This window comes from Pristis pectinata, chromosome 12, assembly GCF_009764475.1.
Source record: "Pristis pectinata isolate sPriPec2 chromosome 12, sPriPec2.1.pri, whole genome shotgun sequence".
Classification (NCBI taxonomy): domain Eukaryota; kingdom Metazoa; phylum Chordata; class Chondrichthyes; order Rhinopristiformes; family Pristidae; genus Pristis; species Pristis pectinata.
Genome location: NC_067416.1, coordinates 32,995,347 through 33,013,838, shown reverse-complemented (window position 1 = coordinate 33,013,838; position 18,492 = coordinate 32,995,347). Strand labels below are relative to the sequence as shown.

Below are 18,492 nucleotides of genomic sequence, written 5' to 3'. Positions count from 1 at the left end.
GGAGAGACTGGCAAGGCTGGATTTGTTTTTTCATGGAAAAACAGAGGTTGAGAAGAGACTGAATAGAGTTGTATAAATTATGAGAGGTGTAGGTAGGGTGAATGGGAAAGACCAATTTGTGTTAGCACAGAGTAGGGGGTGAAATTTAAAGTAGTGTCTAGAAGGTTTAGAGGGGAAATGAGAAAAAGAGTGGAGGGGCTTGTGGTGACTGAACTGAGCCACATGGAAGCTGTAACAGGGACACAGATTTACACACAGATCTTCTGGAGAGAAACTGGCTCTCCTCTCCTCACACAATGTTTTATACTTTTTGAACACAAAGACAACAATAAATGATTAACTACAATTTCAGTGGCTATATTTACCCACTTAACTTTAACATTTTGAATGTAGACAGGTAACTTTGCAGAATTACATATTTGCAATGGGAGCCCATCCCAACTAGCAGAGCCTGTTTGATTATCCAAATACTGGTGGCAGGTTTGAAAGCTTCTGAGCACAATCTCCAGACAGCCAGAACATGTCTCTATTGTTAGTGTTGAGGGATGGCGCCATGAATATACAACTAGCAAGAATATTAAGTGACAAAGCAGACCTGTCCTGAACTGTGCATTAAGTGGCAGGGATATGCCTTTAACAATGTGTTAATGCAGGAGATGGCACCCTAACCCCTTCCCTGATCTCATCCTGAAGTTTTCAATGACAACCAATTAACATGACATTCATCTATTGTCTTCCCCTATAGAGTTTCAATGGTACGGAATCAGAATGCCCCACGCCCAAAGACTGGTTTCAATAGCTTTCACGTATCAGTTGAAGTTAAATTGTTAACAGGTTTTATTTCCTGAAGACTAGTTCTCATTTTAATCAATATCCACTCTCCATAACGGCACCCTATCTTGCAGGCGGGACAGTAGGCAGGGAAGAGTGATAAAAAGAAGGCATATTAACTTATATAGCCCACCCTCAGAATGTTACAGAGAACTGGACAGGCAATGAATTTTTTTGCAGTGCTCTCTCTGTTGCTTCATTTTTCTTTCAATTGAAAATTATAGTTTCTTAAATATATACGTAATTTCAAAAGGAAACAAATGACAAATGGGATTCTGTAATTCCAGAGCTACAAAGAGCAGTCGTCAAATCGCTGGGGTTTCAGAGGAGAAAAAATAAACTTTTGGTGTCACTGAGTCTGCCAAAATGTGCACAATCAGCAAAGAAAACAACAGCGTCCCTGAACATTCGTCTGAGAAGTGCGCAGACACATCTAAAGGGAATCTATATAGTTACATAAGGGGAAGGAATAGGTTATAGTGAGAGGGTGGGATGTAGAAGGTGGCAGGAGGCTAGTCTGTGTCGTGGGCACTAGTGTAGACATACTGGTCCAAGAGCACATTTCTGTGCTGTTAAATTCTATGAAATTCTAGAAGTGTGAGATTGAGGGTCTTGAAGATCAAATATCTGGTGTTGTGATTCATACATTACGGAGATCACTTGGATTAAGACTGAACCCTTCACTCTTCCCGAAGAAAACTGGAGGAGCAGGAAATCTCCAGCATTCTCCCATTCGGCATGGTTACAGTTCTGTGAGCACCTGTGATAAAAGTCACGGAGTTGGCGAGCGTTCGCCTTTGAAATCGGAGCTGTCAAGAGTGATTCGGGAGCAAAACTGCTTTAATACCTCAATGACTTAATTCGATGGTCTCAATTCAATAGACAGTGAAAGGACTGGCAAAATGATGTCGTCTAAAAACCTGAGCTTGATTCAGCTTTAATCTCCGCTTTATTAGCTGATGTCTTGCAGCACGACATCGGTGGCAGTTCAAAAGTACTGGAGGCCATTTGAACGATTAGTAAATTACTGATTGTTGGAATATCAGCATCAGTCTTCAAATAAGACAAATACTCTTCAATAAATATTAAAGATTGCACTAAAGTGTGGTTTTATTTAACGATAAAAAAGTTTAGAAAAATTATAAATGGCGTAACTGGACAACTGCTACTTCACTTTAGTGGGTATGCCATTTTGCCATGTGATATCTGGAAAGTGAAACCGGGCCGCAAGGAGATGGAATTCTGGAGATACCGGCGGGCTCTCACCAACTGCCTGCAAAATGCCAGTCTCTGACAGGTGGCAGCGGTCATCTTTGCATGCTGGTTAACTTTCTGCACTTTTATTTATTTTCTTATTCACTCGGCAGATCGATGGTTGAAGAATTGTAAGCTTAGTAATTCCAAGTGTTGTGCCAAAATAAGGCATATGAGCTGCTTTGTGCACGAATCAGATAAACGACTGTTAAAGTAAACTCCATAAATACAAAGACACGTCCCGCTCGCTTGAAAAACTGAACGGGGAATCCAGGATATAGAATAATGCATTATCACCCAGCAGGTCTTCCCCCGTGTCTTTTTCATTCAGGTACAGTTTCATTATCTCTGTAGTCTGCTGTGTGACAGCTAACTAATTATGTTCAGAACTTACCTGAATTTGGGGAGCGCATCAGTTCTAATTACGGTCACCTTGGTTACGGCATCAAGAAGTGTTTGACGGATATGTAAGTGCTCAGTACTCCGCAACTGTTGAGTGACTTCTCGGTTTTCAACCGCAGTCAATTCTAGTTCAAAATCCACATTACTGTGAGCGCTGTTACCAAGGGGCCTCCGAGGAACACAATTGCAAATTGCGACTATTTATGTTCCTAATGTTAAAAAGATTACTGCACCGATTCTTCAAAGTAACATAAGATTAACCATGCGGAGGCTTGCTGAGAGCAGCAAACAAATAAAATACCTCTGGGGTTAAACATTAAAGATAAATTGAAGGTCTTGGCTTAACATTTTCAGCAATCAACTTCCAGCTTCTATGAGCATACTCGCTGATACTAGAGTAGTCATGAATGTTTAAGATGCCCCCCTCAGGATTATAGAAAAGAACACATCAGCGAAGATGAAATTTAAAACCGGAACACACACACAATGCTGCCCACGTCACTCAATTGATGTTCTTCATTAAATCTTTGTCCAACATGCTCCTGAAGTTATTGATGTTAATCAACATAGCAACCCAGATGAATTGACCTGTATGATCGGTTTGCAAGACAAGTTTTTCACTGTACCTCGGTACAAGTGACAATAATACCAATACCATACCATACATCAAACACACCCTACGTGCAAGATTTACTTCTGTAGAGTGGACTTCATTCTTCCAACGTAATCCCACGCCATCACAACCCTACTCCTTCCAGTCCCCCCCCTCTCTCTCTCACACACAGACCCCCACCCACACAACCACCCCACACTCCTTGCTCATGCTCTTAGGGTGTTACACATTTTGTCAGGTTTCCTCCTGTTAATATCGTGAAGAAACGACTCCACTTCTTGCATCCCGAGTTTCTGGGCACAAGCCTTGTGCCTCCAATGTCTGATGCTCCGGAATTACTCCATACCGTCTTTGCGCATTTTCTCCAACGTTATAATTTCCTTCCCGTAAAGATGATTACCTGAACTACATACAGTACGCCAGGTGGGAATGAATCAGCGCAAAAAGTTCCATGTCTCCGTCATGTTTGCTGCAGTCAAATAACATGAATTCCATCGCGTTGAGACTTCCTTCTTCCTCGTCTAATCGAAATGCATTTGAAAGTCCTTATCTGTTACATCCACTAACACACGAAAAAGACCTTTGCTTCAGAAATACTGCTTTGTGAGAACTTCCAAATTATTTCGATGAAGTCCCACTCAGGGCGTTGCTGGACACAGAGTACATGAAATTGGGGTTATTACTATAATGTAGGTTGAGAGATGATTAACAGATCAAAAACAGTTCCTTCTCAGGTTGGCAGGTCGTGACTGGTGGGATACTAGATGGAATAATTGGTGTTGGTTTATTATTGTCACTGGTATCAAGGTACAGTGAAAAACTTGTCTTGCATACCGATCGCACAGGTCAATTCATTACACAGTGCATTGAGGTAGTACGGGGTAAAAACAATAACAGAGTACAGAGTAAAGTGTCACATCTACAGGGAAGTGCATTGCAGGTAAACAATAAGGTGCAAGGTCACAACAAGGTATATTGTGAAGTCCAGAGTCCATCTCATCGTATAAGGGAACCATTCAATAGTCTTATCACCATGGGATAGAAGCTGTCCTTGAGCCTGGTGGCATGTCCCCTCAGGTTCCTGTATCTTCTGCCTGATGGGAGAGAAGAGAGAATGACTCAGGTGGGTGGGATCTTTGATTATGCTGGCTGCTGCACCAACACAGCAAGAAGTATAGACAGAGTCCATGGAGGGGAGACTGGTTTCCATGATGCACTGGGCTGTGTCCACAACTCTCAATAAGGTGCAAGGCCATGACAAGGTAGGTTGTGAGGTCAAGAGTCCAGCTTAACGTACAAGAGGTCCATTCAATAGCCTTATAACAGCAGAATAGAAGCTGGCCTTGAGCCTGGTGGTACATGCTTTCAGGCTTTTGCATGGGCAGAGATGAAGATGCAAAGTTGCTTTGAAAGGATATGGACTGGCTGTGTAAACGGGCAACAACATGGCAAGTTGGCAACATTGCATGAGATGGACTCTGACCTCATGATCCACCTTGTTGTGACCTTGCACCTTATTGCACTGCACTTTCTCTGTAGCTGTGACACTTTACTCTGCACTGTTATTGTTTTTACCTGTACTACATCAATGCACTCTGCACTAACTCAATGTAACTGCACTGTATAATGAATTGACCTGTACGATCGGTTTGTAAGACAAGCTTTTCACTGTACCTCCATACAAGTGACAATAATAAACCAATACCAAAGTGGATTACCATGTGGAAAATGTGAGATTACTTGCTTCAGCAAAAAAAAAGATATTGAGATTTATTTAATTGTGATATAGTGGGAAATATTGATGTTCAAAAGAGACACGGGTGGCCTTTTACACAAGTCATTGAAAGCTAACATGCAGGTCCAACAGACATGAAGGCAAATGATAGGTTGGCCTTTATTACTAGAGGATTCAAGTACAAGAATAAAGATGTCCTATAACAATTGTATGGAGCCTTGGTGAGACCACACTTGGAGAAGTGTGTGCAATTTTGTTCTCCTTACCTAAAAAAAGGATTTAATTGCAATGGCAGCAGTAAAGATTCACCAGACTGGTTACTGGGTTGGTGGGTCTGTCATTTGAGAGAGATTGAGTAGCCCAAGCAACTATTTTTTTTAAAAAGAATTTATAAGAATGAGAGGTGGTTTCACTGAAATGTACAAAATTCTCAGAGGGCTTGAAAGGGTTGATACTCGTAGAAATCCAGGTGAGTCTAGAAGTAGGGCGTCACAGTCTCAAATTAAGGGACTGTCCATCTGGGACTGCGATGAGGAGAATCTTCACTGAAAGTGCAGTGAATGTTTGGAATTCTTCAAACTGAGATCAATAGATTTCTGATTATTAGTATATGGACAGGGCACAGAAATGATGTTGAAGAAAGATATCTTTATTAGTCACATGTAAATCGAAACACAGTGAAATATATCTTTTGCGTAGAGCATTCTGGGGGTAGCCTGCAGGTGTCGCCATGCTTCTGGCGCCAACATAGCATGCCCACAACTTCCTAACCCGTACGTCTTTGGAATGTGGGAGGAAACCTATGCAGACACGTGGAGAACGTACAAACTCCTTACAGACAGTGGCCGGAATCAAACCCGGGTCACTGACGCTGTAATAGCATTACGCTAACCACTACACTACCATGGCAGAGTAGGACTGCTCCTAATTTTCAAGTTCTTACAATTCTGCACTGGAGATGATATCTTCTCAGGATCCAGTTGGGAGGACCTTCTTATTATATGTGGTGCCTGTGTTGCCAAAATTAAGAGGACCTTATTTTCATCAAATAGTGGATGCTGAAAATCAAATAAAAAAACTGCAGATGCTGGAGATCTGAAATAAAAACAAAATGCTGGAAACACTCAGCAAGTCAGGCAGTATCTGTGGTAAGAGAAACTAAGTTAAGGTCTCAGGTTAGGGCCCCCAGTTCTAACAAAGTGTCTCAAACCTGAAATAGTAACTCTGTTTCTTTTTCCATAGTTGCTGCCCGACCTGCAAAGTGCTTCCAGCATTTTTGGTTTTTATTTCAAATAGTGGAAGCTATTTGCACTGGGAAGTGTGAAGCTGCAAACCTGCCCCTTTACTGCTTCTTCCATCATGCTCTGTTATGCAATTCTCCATACAGGCAAAAGTTTGCAAAAAATAAACCCCGGATTTGATTGCTAAGTACATTATCCAGACACCCTTAATTTAGCCTTTAAAGTTTAACTTGAGGCTTTTCATTTCTTTTCTCAGCATGTCTCCAAACAGCTAATCTTCGAAGTATTACTCTGAAAGAATCAAGCTCCAATCTGCTGAAAGAATCCAGAGCTTGGGTAGCATGAATATTCATTTGTGTTTGAAAGGTCCCATAGTAACAGCACAACTCAGCCATTGGCTGAATTAACTTGCAGATTGTGGCAATTAATTGGTTACATCAAACTAATCAATGATACATTGTAATTGTCCGCAGTGAATAATCTAGGTCCCATTAAAACAGTTAATATGAATGTGAGATATGCATGTGGGTAAATTTCACGCACTTTTTAAAATGCTGCTCCACTGATGATCAGGAACATTACTACAGAACGAAGAAAGCATTAACATGCACACTGGTTTCTGGTTCATTCGCCGGCCAATTGAACTGCACCGCTTTTAAATGTAATTTATTGAGTTTGATCTCATTACGTGATATTAGTCGGGACACTGATTGCACATGTAACCAACTGATTGCAATATTTTAAAGACAATTTAGCACATTTGAAGGTCCCATTGATAATTGAATTATATGCTGGAGAATTGAATTATGAAAGCAAGTAAAAGGACTGTATTTAGCACTTACCCTGGTGTAAACAGTTAGTCAGCCATTGGTTCACTACTCCATAAGGGGCCGCTTTCATTCAAGCTAATTATAGCAAGTGAAAGCACGATTCAGTGTGGCCCAGCTCTTTCCCTGGCAAAGAAGGAAATTGTTCTCCTTGCTGTCACTGATGGTGACAAACAGACAGGCTGCTTGGCACCTAACAGCTAGAAATAATTAAATAAGAGTGGCTTTGGCTGTTGAAGAGTGGATGTATGTATGACCAAATGGAAGGAAAAGCCAGTAGTGTAGTACAGCTTCAACTGTGCAACATGCTACACATATAAACACCCCTTGATTTGGCAGCCACAAAACCATCAAGGTTCCTTGACCCCATGTCTGACAGCAGGTGACCCAGTGAGTTAATGTGGTGTCAACTTGAATTACACCTTTGGTGATATCAATAATGTCACTAAGCTGAATGAATGAAACTCATCTGAAAATAGAGAGGAATGTTAACACTGGTCTTTAAAATGTGGTCTGCTGCTGGTAGCCAGGGCTCTTCAGGTCAACAGGGAGGAGAGGAAACATAACATTATGAAGGTATTCCATGTCAGAAGGGGCCAAATTGTGAATTAATTTAGAATAATATGTGAAAAATTGCTGGAAGACAGAAGCTACCTTGCATATATGAGAGTATTATACAGTATAAAGATTAGGGGAACGATAGATATTGCTCATACTGATCTATGATTTAATTTGAATTTGATAAGTAGTAAGACAATTCTTTACAGGAACCTGCAGATTAGCTTACACTATTAGTAGGTGTGCTAATAAATGTATTTATTAATAACATGCTCTGCAGCATTCTTTGTCAACCCACAACTGGGAACATTTCTTGTGGGGGAAAAAAAATCTTGAAATTTTGTTACGCATATTACTCTTGATATCTGAAAATTAGAGAGGGAACACCATCAAAGACATGTACAAGTTGCAGCCGTACCCGAAATAAACATGGGCCTACTTTGCCTTCAATTGCAGGCATAGCTCCCCTGAACATCAGGTTATCTTTTTGGCTTCTGCAGTTTCATTGCATCATTCTTAATCTTCTACGTTCAAAGGAATACATAATCCATGCAATATTCCCTCACAATTTAACTTGTTATGCCTCAGCATTGCTGCTGCAATACCCAATGTCAATACCTCTTTCCTGAAGCACTGTGCCCAGAAATGAAGGCAATACTCTGGATGTAGTCTAACCCAAGCTCTACAGAATTAAATTACTTCCCTTGACTACTAGATCAATTAGAGCTATTTGACATCAAAGCAGGCATTTTTGCAAACTTATCTCCCTTGCAAATCACTTCCACAGTAGTTGGAACACACTCATTTGCAACTGGCTACCTGTTTGATGCAGAGCAGAATTTCAAATCCTAAATTTCATTCATCACAGGGACCACTTAAACCCAGTTCCTTAAGATCACCTGTGGCCACCTTGCACCTCAATATCACTGACCCCTCATTCACATTTTTGTTACCTGGAAATGTTCTCAAAATCTTACTTCCAGCACACTGTACTTTTCAATTAGTTTTAAATGTATAAACCCTATAACCTCCAAGACCTGCCTCAGCAATCTCTTGCTGAACCAATTTGCCATTTAACCTCAAGTCTTATAAATGTCTAGGATTTACCGGGGATCTGGGGAAGTTGATTGATGTCAATCCTTCATGATGTTGTCAGCTATGGGGGTCTGGTTCCTTAATGCTCTGGATGTTTCCTTTAGCAAAGCCTTTTTACTGCACCTTTCTGAGATAATCCTACCCACTCTTCATTGTACCTTTTTAGAGTGATCTTCATTGTTTGCATTTTTCATCCATGTTAAACAACTACAAGCAATTTACAAACTTTCCCCAAGCCAATGAACCTGGAATCACTGATAGTTACTCCCAAACAATACCCAAATAGTTCTGATGTCTGCAATGAAGCTGAATTTTTCAGGCAAAATAAAGATATGGCCATTACAAAAGTTTGAAACTGGACATACTTTAAGACTTTATTTTAAAATGTAAATTATGTTCTTTTCAGTTGCTTAGAGCATACATTGTACAGTCGCATTTTAAATGCTCTTCCAAAAACAACATGAAACAGACCAAAAGCCAGAAATGGACATTGAAAAAAATGTAAATTATGTTCTTTTCAGTTGCTTAGAACATACATTGTATAGTCGCATTTTAAATGCTCTTCCAAAAACAACATGAAACAGACCAAAAGCCAGAAATGGACATTGAAATATCCTTTTAATTAGTGTCACATCGTCAAGTAAATTTGCAACTAACCTCACTTATTCCATCCAGTTAATTTCAAGGTCCTTGTTCACTGGAATCCAGGGATTAATGCTGGTGGCAAACTTAATTAGTCTAAAGTACACATATGGAAGTTTCCATAAATGGCAAAGTACATATTTTTCTTAGTCAATAATACTTATTTTTAAAAACACAAATACACGTAAAATAGAATAGAAATAGACATGCTGGAAATATGAAATAAAAAAAATGCTGGGAATACTCAGATCAGGCAGGATCTGCAGAAAAAGGAACAGTTAACATTTCAGATCCATGGAAAATCCCATATTGACATGCTCTCTCTGGATAAAGTGAGTAGAGTCAAAGGAGGTTCAAATGGGAATAAGTTTACCTGGTGGAGGATGCAGTGGAAGGTGACTGGTTGGGCCTTTAACAAGCTGACCCCAGCTTATGTTTCTTTCCACCAACATTAAACTCTTCTAAAGGGCAAGAGCAATGTTGGTAGAAAGAAAATGGATAATCAAAGAGAGTGAAAACGTGTCAAGGGAAATGAAGGAAAATAAAGCCTTGGGGGCGGGGTGGTGTTTGCAACCAAGAGAGAAACAGAGGTAGAATGACTAATTACACTAGCATTTATGTGGAATGATCAAACTGATGAAGACAGGTAAGCAATGAAAACAAAGAGAGTGTTTGGATAAAACATGCTACATACCACAAGTGTTTGGATATTCCAACTGAAATCAAGTGCAAGAATATTACAAAGCCAAAACTATGCACCTCCTGCCATTATGGAAATAAAACATAAAAAGAAACAAATCTTTTCACAAATATTAAATGACTTTAAAAAAGTCCGCAACATAACTGGTCATTTTAGAAACATGGTATCAAATGATCATGGAATACATACCACAAATAAGTTTATATTTAACAGACATGAAATTCAACACCGGCACCTTTCCCTGTGTACATTTCCTGTGATTAAGTTCAATGATCAGATACACCCTAAACATTAGGTATTTACTCAAAAATATCGAGCACAATGATAGGATTGTTTTTAAGTAGGTTTAACATATCAGATAATGAGCTATCACAGTTCAATTATTTAGTTTGATGAATTTTCAGTCATACAGTAGTTTAAAGAAGTGGTTTTCTTTAAGAATAAACAGCATTATTATCAAAGCAGCTTCACATTTGTGGGAAGGTTCCTTCATTAATGTGACCAAAATAGTGATTTTACAAAAAAGCATTGTTGTGACCAGATAAGCACTTTTATCCATAAAATGGGCACATCACAAAATGATAGGCTTTTTAAGCTGGTCTTTATACTAGCACATCTGCCAGTGGTCACAAATGTGTGTGTGTGTGTGTGTGTGTGTGTGTGTGTGTGTGTGTGTGTGTGTGTGTGTGTGTGTGTGTGTGTTCAAAGAAAGATCATCATTTAAAATTCTTATGCAGGACAGTTTTACAAAAGGCAACAAAATCAATGAGCTGCAATATTAACAATATTTCAGCTTTGTAGTTTCATTTGAAACCAAGGGTAGGGTTTGAAATAAGATGGGGAAGAATTTAAATCTTTCAGGTCATTTATAAATAATACTTAAATGATTACAGTTTGATCATTCACAAGGCAGTACATCCCAGAAAAGGGAAAAATTCAGTCCACATTTATACAGTAATTATTTTCAAATATTAATACATGAAACCAGTGGGTTTTGGCTATTTTGCACAGTTTAAAATAGCTACAGTATTTACAACAGTGGGTTATTTAACATCCCTTTGAAATGAGTCTCAGTGCAGCAGAACAGGACCTGCTGTAAAACTGTGTGTGAAAATGATTAGTTAATTGTTTGGTTAGAGGAGTTCATTTCGCCATTAATTTCTGGACAGTAGTTTTCAGAATACTTGCACATTTTGCTGAAGGTTGTGGCCTACTCAATACCTCAATGGACATCTGTCATCTTCAATAATTCCAGCAATGCCCCAACTGCTCCAAAATAGCCCTGCAGGACCAAAAGGAAACAGATTTGAAGAGGCTGTCAGTCATTTTCCCCAAGAAAGGTAGGCAACTATTCAGTAAGACACAGCAAGTTATGGCAGTGTAATTCCAGACACCATAGAAATAGCAGTGTGAAATAGTCAATCCACATCTGTACTGATGACTTCAGAAACTAAACGTGTAAAGTCAATTTTTTCCCTTGTGATTCATCTTTCCCAACCCTTTATCACCAATGGTTTTGTTCTCTCTTCTGCAAGTAATTACACAGGTTAATTTCTTAGCAAGCTTGTCTCTGATCAATTATGCAGTGAGTGGACAAGTTGACACATCCTCACAATCTGTCTACTGGGCAGGAAGAATGCCAACAACATTCTGCCACATGATGGTGCAACAGGGTTTAATTGGATTAAATAATAAACAATTTCTGTAGTGTTACACTCAAATTTAAATCCCTACAAAAATAAATATACATAAGTATTAAATAGTACATATGCAGATCAAATATCGCAACCTAATAATGGTATATAATTCTGTCATATCAACATCACACCCCAACACCCCACTCCATTAATACAGCTGAGGGAGCAGAAGGAAAAGACAGAAAAGTAGCTCAGATATCCAGCTTCCAACTACTTCTAGTGCTAGGTGCTCCCTTTGGCAATGTAAATGCCCATCCTAACTGCTCTGAATTGAGGAGGCAATTAAGCATCAACCATATGGCTGTTATTGGAGTAACGTATAGGCCAGAGCAGGTGGAATGGTAGGAAGTACGAGCAGCAAGTTAACAAATGACATGAAGATTGTTGGTGCTGTTGATAGTGACAAGGGTAGTCTTTAGCTACAGAACGATATTGAAGAGTTGGTAAAATGGGAAAAGCGATGGCACATGAAATTTAATCCTGAAAAATGTGAGGTGATACATTTTTAGAAGGACTAATGAGATTAGGTTATACATAATGAATGGCAGGACCCTCAATAGGGACCTTGGTGTACAGGTCCACAGATCCCTGAAGGCAGCAGCACAGGTGGATAAAGTGGTTAAAGGCATATTGGGATGTTTTCCTTCATTAGTTGGGACACTGAATAAATAGAGTACGGAGGTTACATACAATTATACAAATTATTCATTGGGCCACAGGAGGGGTACTGTGTGCTGTTCCAGTCACCATATTATGAGGAGGAGACGACTGCAGTGGAGGGGATACAGAGGAGATTCACCAGGATGCTACTTGGGATGGAATGTTTCAGCTATGAGAAGGGATTAAATAGGCTGGGTTTGTTTTCCTTAGAGTAGAGATGTGAGGGGAGACCCATCAAGGTATATAAAATTATGAGGGGCATAGATGAGGTAGATGGAGAGAAAAATTTGCCCTAAGAAGAGGTGTTTATGACCAGAAGACATAGGTTTAAGGTACAGGGTTGGCGATTTACAGGGAATTTGAGGAAGATTTACTTTCTGTTCTTTGCACAGCTGTACAGGAACAAGCGTGAGCACAGATCCTCTTAGCTACCCTCCTCCATTGCTGCTAGATATATTTCTAGAGCATTCTTTCATTTATCTGAAAGGATAACCTATCTTTTGTTTTACACTAGCTTCATGGACTGGACACCCAGCATGCTGTGGCTGACACCATATGCCCATAACCTCACTTTGAAAAGTCCACTTCCCCTTTAAGAGTTGTAGGCAGCCTTTAAATAGTGGTAGATTCCCAGGATTCCTGCTTTCCCAACCACTTAACTGTGTACAGTGAGAGCAATCAGCACTAGCAGCTCAACTGATAAACTGTGTCCACAATGGTAAAGGGATTGGACCCCAGTGAAATCAATAGAGGACACCCTGTGCACTGTAAACCAATCACCAAAATCTACCTTATGGATTTTTCAATGTCTAACTTGTGCTTTAGCGACTTTTACATCCCTTCTTCATGAGTGGTGAATGCACCCACGGATTATATAATGGGACAGGGGTTGGGGTGTTAACATTAACACCGTGAACTACATTAGATTTCTCTTGTTATCCTTGGAGACTGAAACGTAAAAGAAATCTTACAAGGTACTACATTCACAAAAACTCACCAAGTAACTTTAACAGATGGGCCTTTGCTTTCAGGCACTTTGGTTTTGTTTAGATCCTGCAGCCTTTGGGCCTCACAGGTGATTTAGTGTACACTTTTCTGAGCACAGTCAGCCTTTCTGAAAGTGGCTGTTGCTTTCTTGTTGAAAGACAGTAGCACGTCTCATAATTGAATGCGACTCTCCAGTTTTCAATATGCTACATGTTTCTTGCACCATCTACTGGCAGTCTGGTGCCATTCAAACTGACTGATCTTCCCAGATATATTGGCATCAAGCACAATGGGGAAAAAAAAATCTTGTATTCATCCTTTAACAGTGTATCAACGATAACGATCGGACTGAAGTTCCCAGTTCATCAATACATTTGATAATGACTTTTTAAAATTATATAAACAATTCTTGTCCTCTCCTTATAAATTTACTCCAGGTGACTTGCATGACATAGTTTCCATGATCAGTTTAAGTAACTCCACTTGACTAACTTGGTTGAAATTATGCAGTGAAAGTGAGATATTTTATACATAGATCTTAACTTGTTTTCAATTTACTGAATATCAACTCCACTACTGTTGTAAAACAGCACTCACCTCATGTTCCAAGAACAAGGCTTTCAGTTGCCCATTCGACCAATAATCCATTGCATAGGCTAATAGCTTCATGGAGACCATATTAATTCGCAAGAAATTTCCAACAAATACCACTCTGTCGATATTCTATAAAATGGTCACGATTGAGAATGTTAAGACATGAAAAAAATCAACTTGATTAATTTCAGAAAACCTGTGCTAAGGAAGTGCATTGCATTTTGTGATATTGAACTAATCAGATAAGACAAATCTTTTACTGCATTGCTGATATGTACATAGTTAGCTTTTAACTAGGAAATGTGTAAGAGCATAACCACTGGTTTACGTGCTTTTAGGAAATGGATTTGTGGTAGTGGGGTCAATAAAATCAGAGTTTGTCTCTCAATCTTACTAGAAGACTGATCTGAATATTGGGAGAGTGCAGACTGCTCTAACTACTTATACCTTTGTAAAGGCTCAGATAATAAGTATGGGAACCCACTCCTTTCTATCCCTGTCTCTATTTGTGAAAGAGAGCAAGGGAGTAACACCAAATTCTTGAACTCGCTGTTTCAAATAGGTAATCTTCTGGAAATACTTTTCAGGTCTATTAGGAAGTTTTCAGTGAGAGGGGCTCATCTCCTTATCTGTAAGAAATGTTCTCCTGCCCATGGCATAATTGTAATATGATACTGTAGCTAATCTTTCATTTGACTGCTTGATACAGGATGCACTATCCTGGAATGTACGCCATGTAGAGATTAGCATATGAAAACAATGCTTCCGTGTTAAAGCACTTAATCAACTATTTTACTAGTACTATTATTAAAATGGTTTGGAACTCACAAGAAATAAAAACATACAGCCCAAGTAAGTTAATGCAAACACTCTTAATTGCTTCATTGAGCATGAATCTGAGGCTAATATTTTGCACTGGAACCATACTAACTACACTGTAAGCACAGGCAAGGCCTAAAAATCATAAAATTTAGAAAGAACAAACATATTTATACAGCATCTTTCATATTTAATTATAAATATTTTCAGAAGGAATAATATGTTCATAAAGCAAATCATTATGTTCTAAATTTATCTGTTTCACTCCCTTTAAATGCATGGAGATGTTTAAAGCCAAGTACCACTTTCTATAATGAAAATACTATCACGTTTACTCACACAAGGCAAGTCTATGCAGCACAAAGACAGGAAAAGGATTTCATTACTGAGTCCAAGATGCTGGTCCCTATACTTTGATAGCCCTGTACAATGCTGCTTGATCTCCATGCTACAAGGCAACACTGTAAAGAAGCTCAAAGCATAGAGAACACGTAAAGACTGATCTCCAATTTTCTAGGAACTTCCACCCAGGATAGTTTTTTGTAAAGAAACTATGGAAACGTCAATAATTGTTTATATTCCAAAAAGTCATGTCTTGTTGTGCAGATAATTCTTCTCTACTGAATTCATAAATCAGACATTCTCAAACTTGTTAATGCAAGGCCCACAGGCAAATATTGATTCACAACCAGGAAGCCCGCACTTCAGATATACAAACCCTGATATTACTGGGTGGAGGCAGGAATTTCATTTCAGTAAATCTCCCCATTGATCCAAGTGAGTTTATTAGCAGAGTAGGATGGGAACCTGAGCAGCCTGAGGCCATAGTCAGCAACTTGTGGGGACAGTCCCCAGCAGCCAGGTAGGCGATGGGCCAGTCAGGAGAAAGTTAGTTACATTCGAAAGAGTTCCTAATTCTCTAGGTCCAAGCAAAAAAAAACTTTAGTTTTCAAAATCCTGTACCACTTCTAGTCCACAAATCGCCTCCTGACGTATGCATCCTGACAGGAAAATCTTCAGTGCTTAACAACTTCAGCTCTAACTTAACTGTAACCCAAGGTTCATGTTTAAAGGAGGATTCTACTTTCTTTCCGTGGGCATCTCACACATCTGTTGAAACAAGCATTTTCATATCCAGAACAGCCAGACAGGTACTGGGATCACCATGGGTAAGTTGCTGGCCTTAATTAAATGGTCTCCCTACTGTCTCCCCTTCCCTTTACTCAGTTAAAACCTGGTTTACAGGTACAAATGGTAATCAAAAGCCACTGAACCTTTGGCTTTTATGTGAAGGTGATTGGGACACAAAAGTGCAGGAATTATTCTTCAGCTGTCAGGGCCTGGGTCAGAACCCATCTGGAGAAGTGCACTCAGTTTTGGGTGCCATTACTCTGCTGGGGATGAAATGCAGCAGAATGACACCAGGGATAAAGAGAACAAGTTGCATGAGCTCACTTTGCATTCTCTTGAGCTTAGGGATGATTTAATTTAACCACTTAAAAGTGAATAAAAGGATTCAATGAAGTAGACAAAAATCATGGGGAAATTCAAAACAAGAGACCAGAATCCTAAAATTAAAGTAACGCCATTCAAGATTGATATAGGGAAGCACAATTTACACACTAATGATTGTGGAAATCTGGAATTTTCTCTCCTTAAATACGTTGTGAAGGCAGAGGCAACTGAAATTAATGGATGAGGATAGAATGGACAGTGGGTAAATGGAGCCAAGTACCATCTAACTGAATGGCAGAAATGGTCCAATTCAACTCCTATGTCCCCATCATGGAATGAAGAGCATGAGATAAAGCAGTAATCTAGGATCATTTGTCCAATCACTAACAGTAATCTAAATTCAGGGGTTGGGCTGGCTCAAAAACCTAGAGATTCCCCAGATGGATCCAAGGGCAGAATCAGATTATTTCAGAGATTGGGGTAGGATTGCAAGGAGAAAAAGAAAAATGGCAATCACTTTAAAATACACCCCAAGGTAGTTCTCAGGAAGATGACATCCATCATTAAGAAGCCCCACCATCCAGGCCATGCCCTCTTCTTGTTGCTGCCATGAGACAGGAAGTACAGGAGCCTGAAGACCCACACTTCAAGATTCAACAACAGCTTCTTCCCCACTGCCATCAGGTTCTTGAACAGACCTGAAAAACCCTAACACTGCCTCGAACTATATTTCCTTTTTCTCTTCCTCAACTTGCTCTAATGTCATTATGTTTATTGTTTGTACTGCAAGTTATGTATAATTTATGTAAATATAAGTTCATGTTAATTTATGTTTGTAACGTACTGGGCTGTTGCTGCAAAAAGCCAACTTTCATGGCATTTACACCGAGGATGTATGCCCATGACAATAAAATTGAACTGAACTTGAGCATACAATTATAATTTTAACCCAGCTGTTAAGAATAATCTTCCCAACTATCCATCCTTCCTTCCAGACAAACATCCTTTTCCTCACCTGCACAAAGCTACACAATGCATCGTAAAGTATAAAATAACAAGAAATATAGCTTAACAATATAGCAGTCAACAATAATGTCTTTGTATTATAATAATTATGTGATAGTTACTGAGGCATGGTTTAAATCAAGTCATTAACTATTCTCATGAAAATCAGGCTGTGTCTGGTTATTGCAATTTAAAATAAAGGGTTTTTGAGATCTATAGCTACTTTTGGGCCAAAATGTCTGTTCATTCTGTTATCATTCTGTGGCGTGAAGCTTATAGCCATGAAATATTTAAAGCAGGTCGTCAGGTATTGCCCCACTATCTGCATGTACAGGTACATTTAAGTATTCTGTGCTGAGACACTTCTGGACTAATTACTGGTTCCAAGAGTATAATGAATATCTTAAGTGTACAAATGTAAATAGCTTGATTTTATGTCAATATTAATAAAATGAAAAAGCCTACACATTTTTTGCACCTGAACCTGTAATTTAGATTAATCAAGTTTGCTGATTAAATCAACATTCACCTGTTCTGCAAACTGAATTTAGACCTGCATTTCTAACCTGGTTCCCCTCAAGCAGTCAACGCTCGTGAAGTAACTTAACTCAACATAGGTTTGGTTCTGACGTGATGTCTCTTGGAGCTCGGCATGGGGTTTAAGGCTGGGATAATCAGGAGGACTGGTCCCCTTGCCACAAACACTGACTTGAATCCTGGATGACTTCTAGTCTCTCAGATTTCCTTGCAGGTTGAAAATCTGTTCAATAGGACCCAAGAATCCTTGTGTCTGGTTACAATAGTTAAATGTTTCAGGTATGCTTCCGAATCTCATCAGTTTACAAAAACAAAAGCCATTTTGAATCAGTTTGTGCTACATAATTTGAAATATGCAATGATGGAATAAAGCAATGTAAATAACACAGCAATTGCAAATTTCAACAACAATAAAAAAGTGGCATTTGAAAACAACCACAAACCAGATATGGATTTTAGGTTTTCATCCTTCAGACATTTTTTTTACACCAGTGCTTGCTGATGCACTAAAGTGAGTAAAGAGACTGGCAGCTACAACTGACATAAATAATGTAACCAAGTAATCTAACAATGTCTAAAAGCAAATGCTTACCTCATTCAGTGCACACATTCGAGCTATCGATCCAATGTTGTTTGTGATAGTGACCAGTGTTGCTCTGGCCAAATCTTCCTTACTGATGGAATCACGCTTCTCCTTACTCATCATGTGACCAAAGCTGTACAAATTTAAAGTTATGAGAATATACACTGGAATTACTTCTGATTACTGTACCTCAGAATTGGTTCTCAACCTTTGATTTAAGTATTGCTTACACTATTTTAAGGTTTTACATAAAGCTG

General features: G+C 39.1%; 1 protein-coding gene across 9 annotated transcripts in view; it reads right to left on the bottom strand.

Moving 5' to 3' along the window:
• Nucleotides 1-8,908: 8,908 nt before the first annotated feature.
• Nucleotides 8,909-18,492, bottom strand: part of LOC127576847 (pantothenate kinase 1) — a 66,507-nt gene continuing 56,923 nt past the window's right edge. For 8 of the 9 annotated variants that reach the window (XM_052027652.1, XM_052027648.1, XM_052027650.1 and 5 more), the window contains 3 exons: nucleotides 18,245-18,368; nucleotides 13,840-13,965; nucleotides 8,918-11,180 (listed from right to left, as the gene is read on the bottom strand). In XM_052027652.1, coding sequence (XP_051883612.1) covers nucleotides 11,121-11,180; nucleotides 13,840-13,965; nucleotides 18,245-18,368 — 310 coding nt within the window. In that variant the 3' untranslated portion in view covers nucleotides 8,918-11,120. Of the gene's footprint in view, nucleotides 11,181-13,839; nucleotides 13,966-18,244; nucleotides 18,369-18,492 lie in introns of all 9 variants that reach the window. The other variant, XM_052027645.1, reaches the window with a different exon arrangement.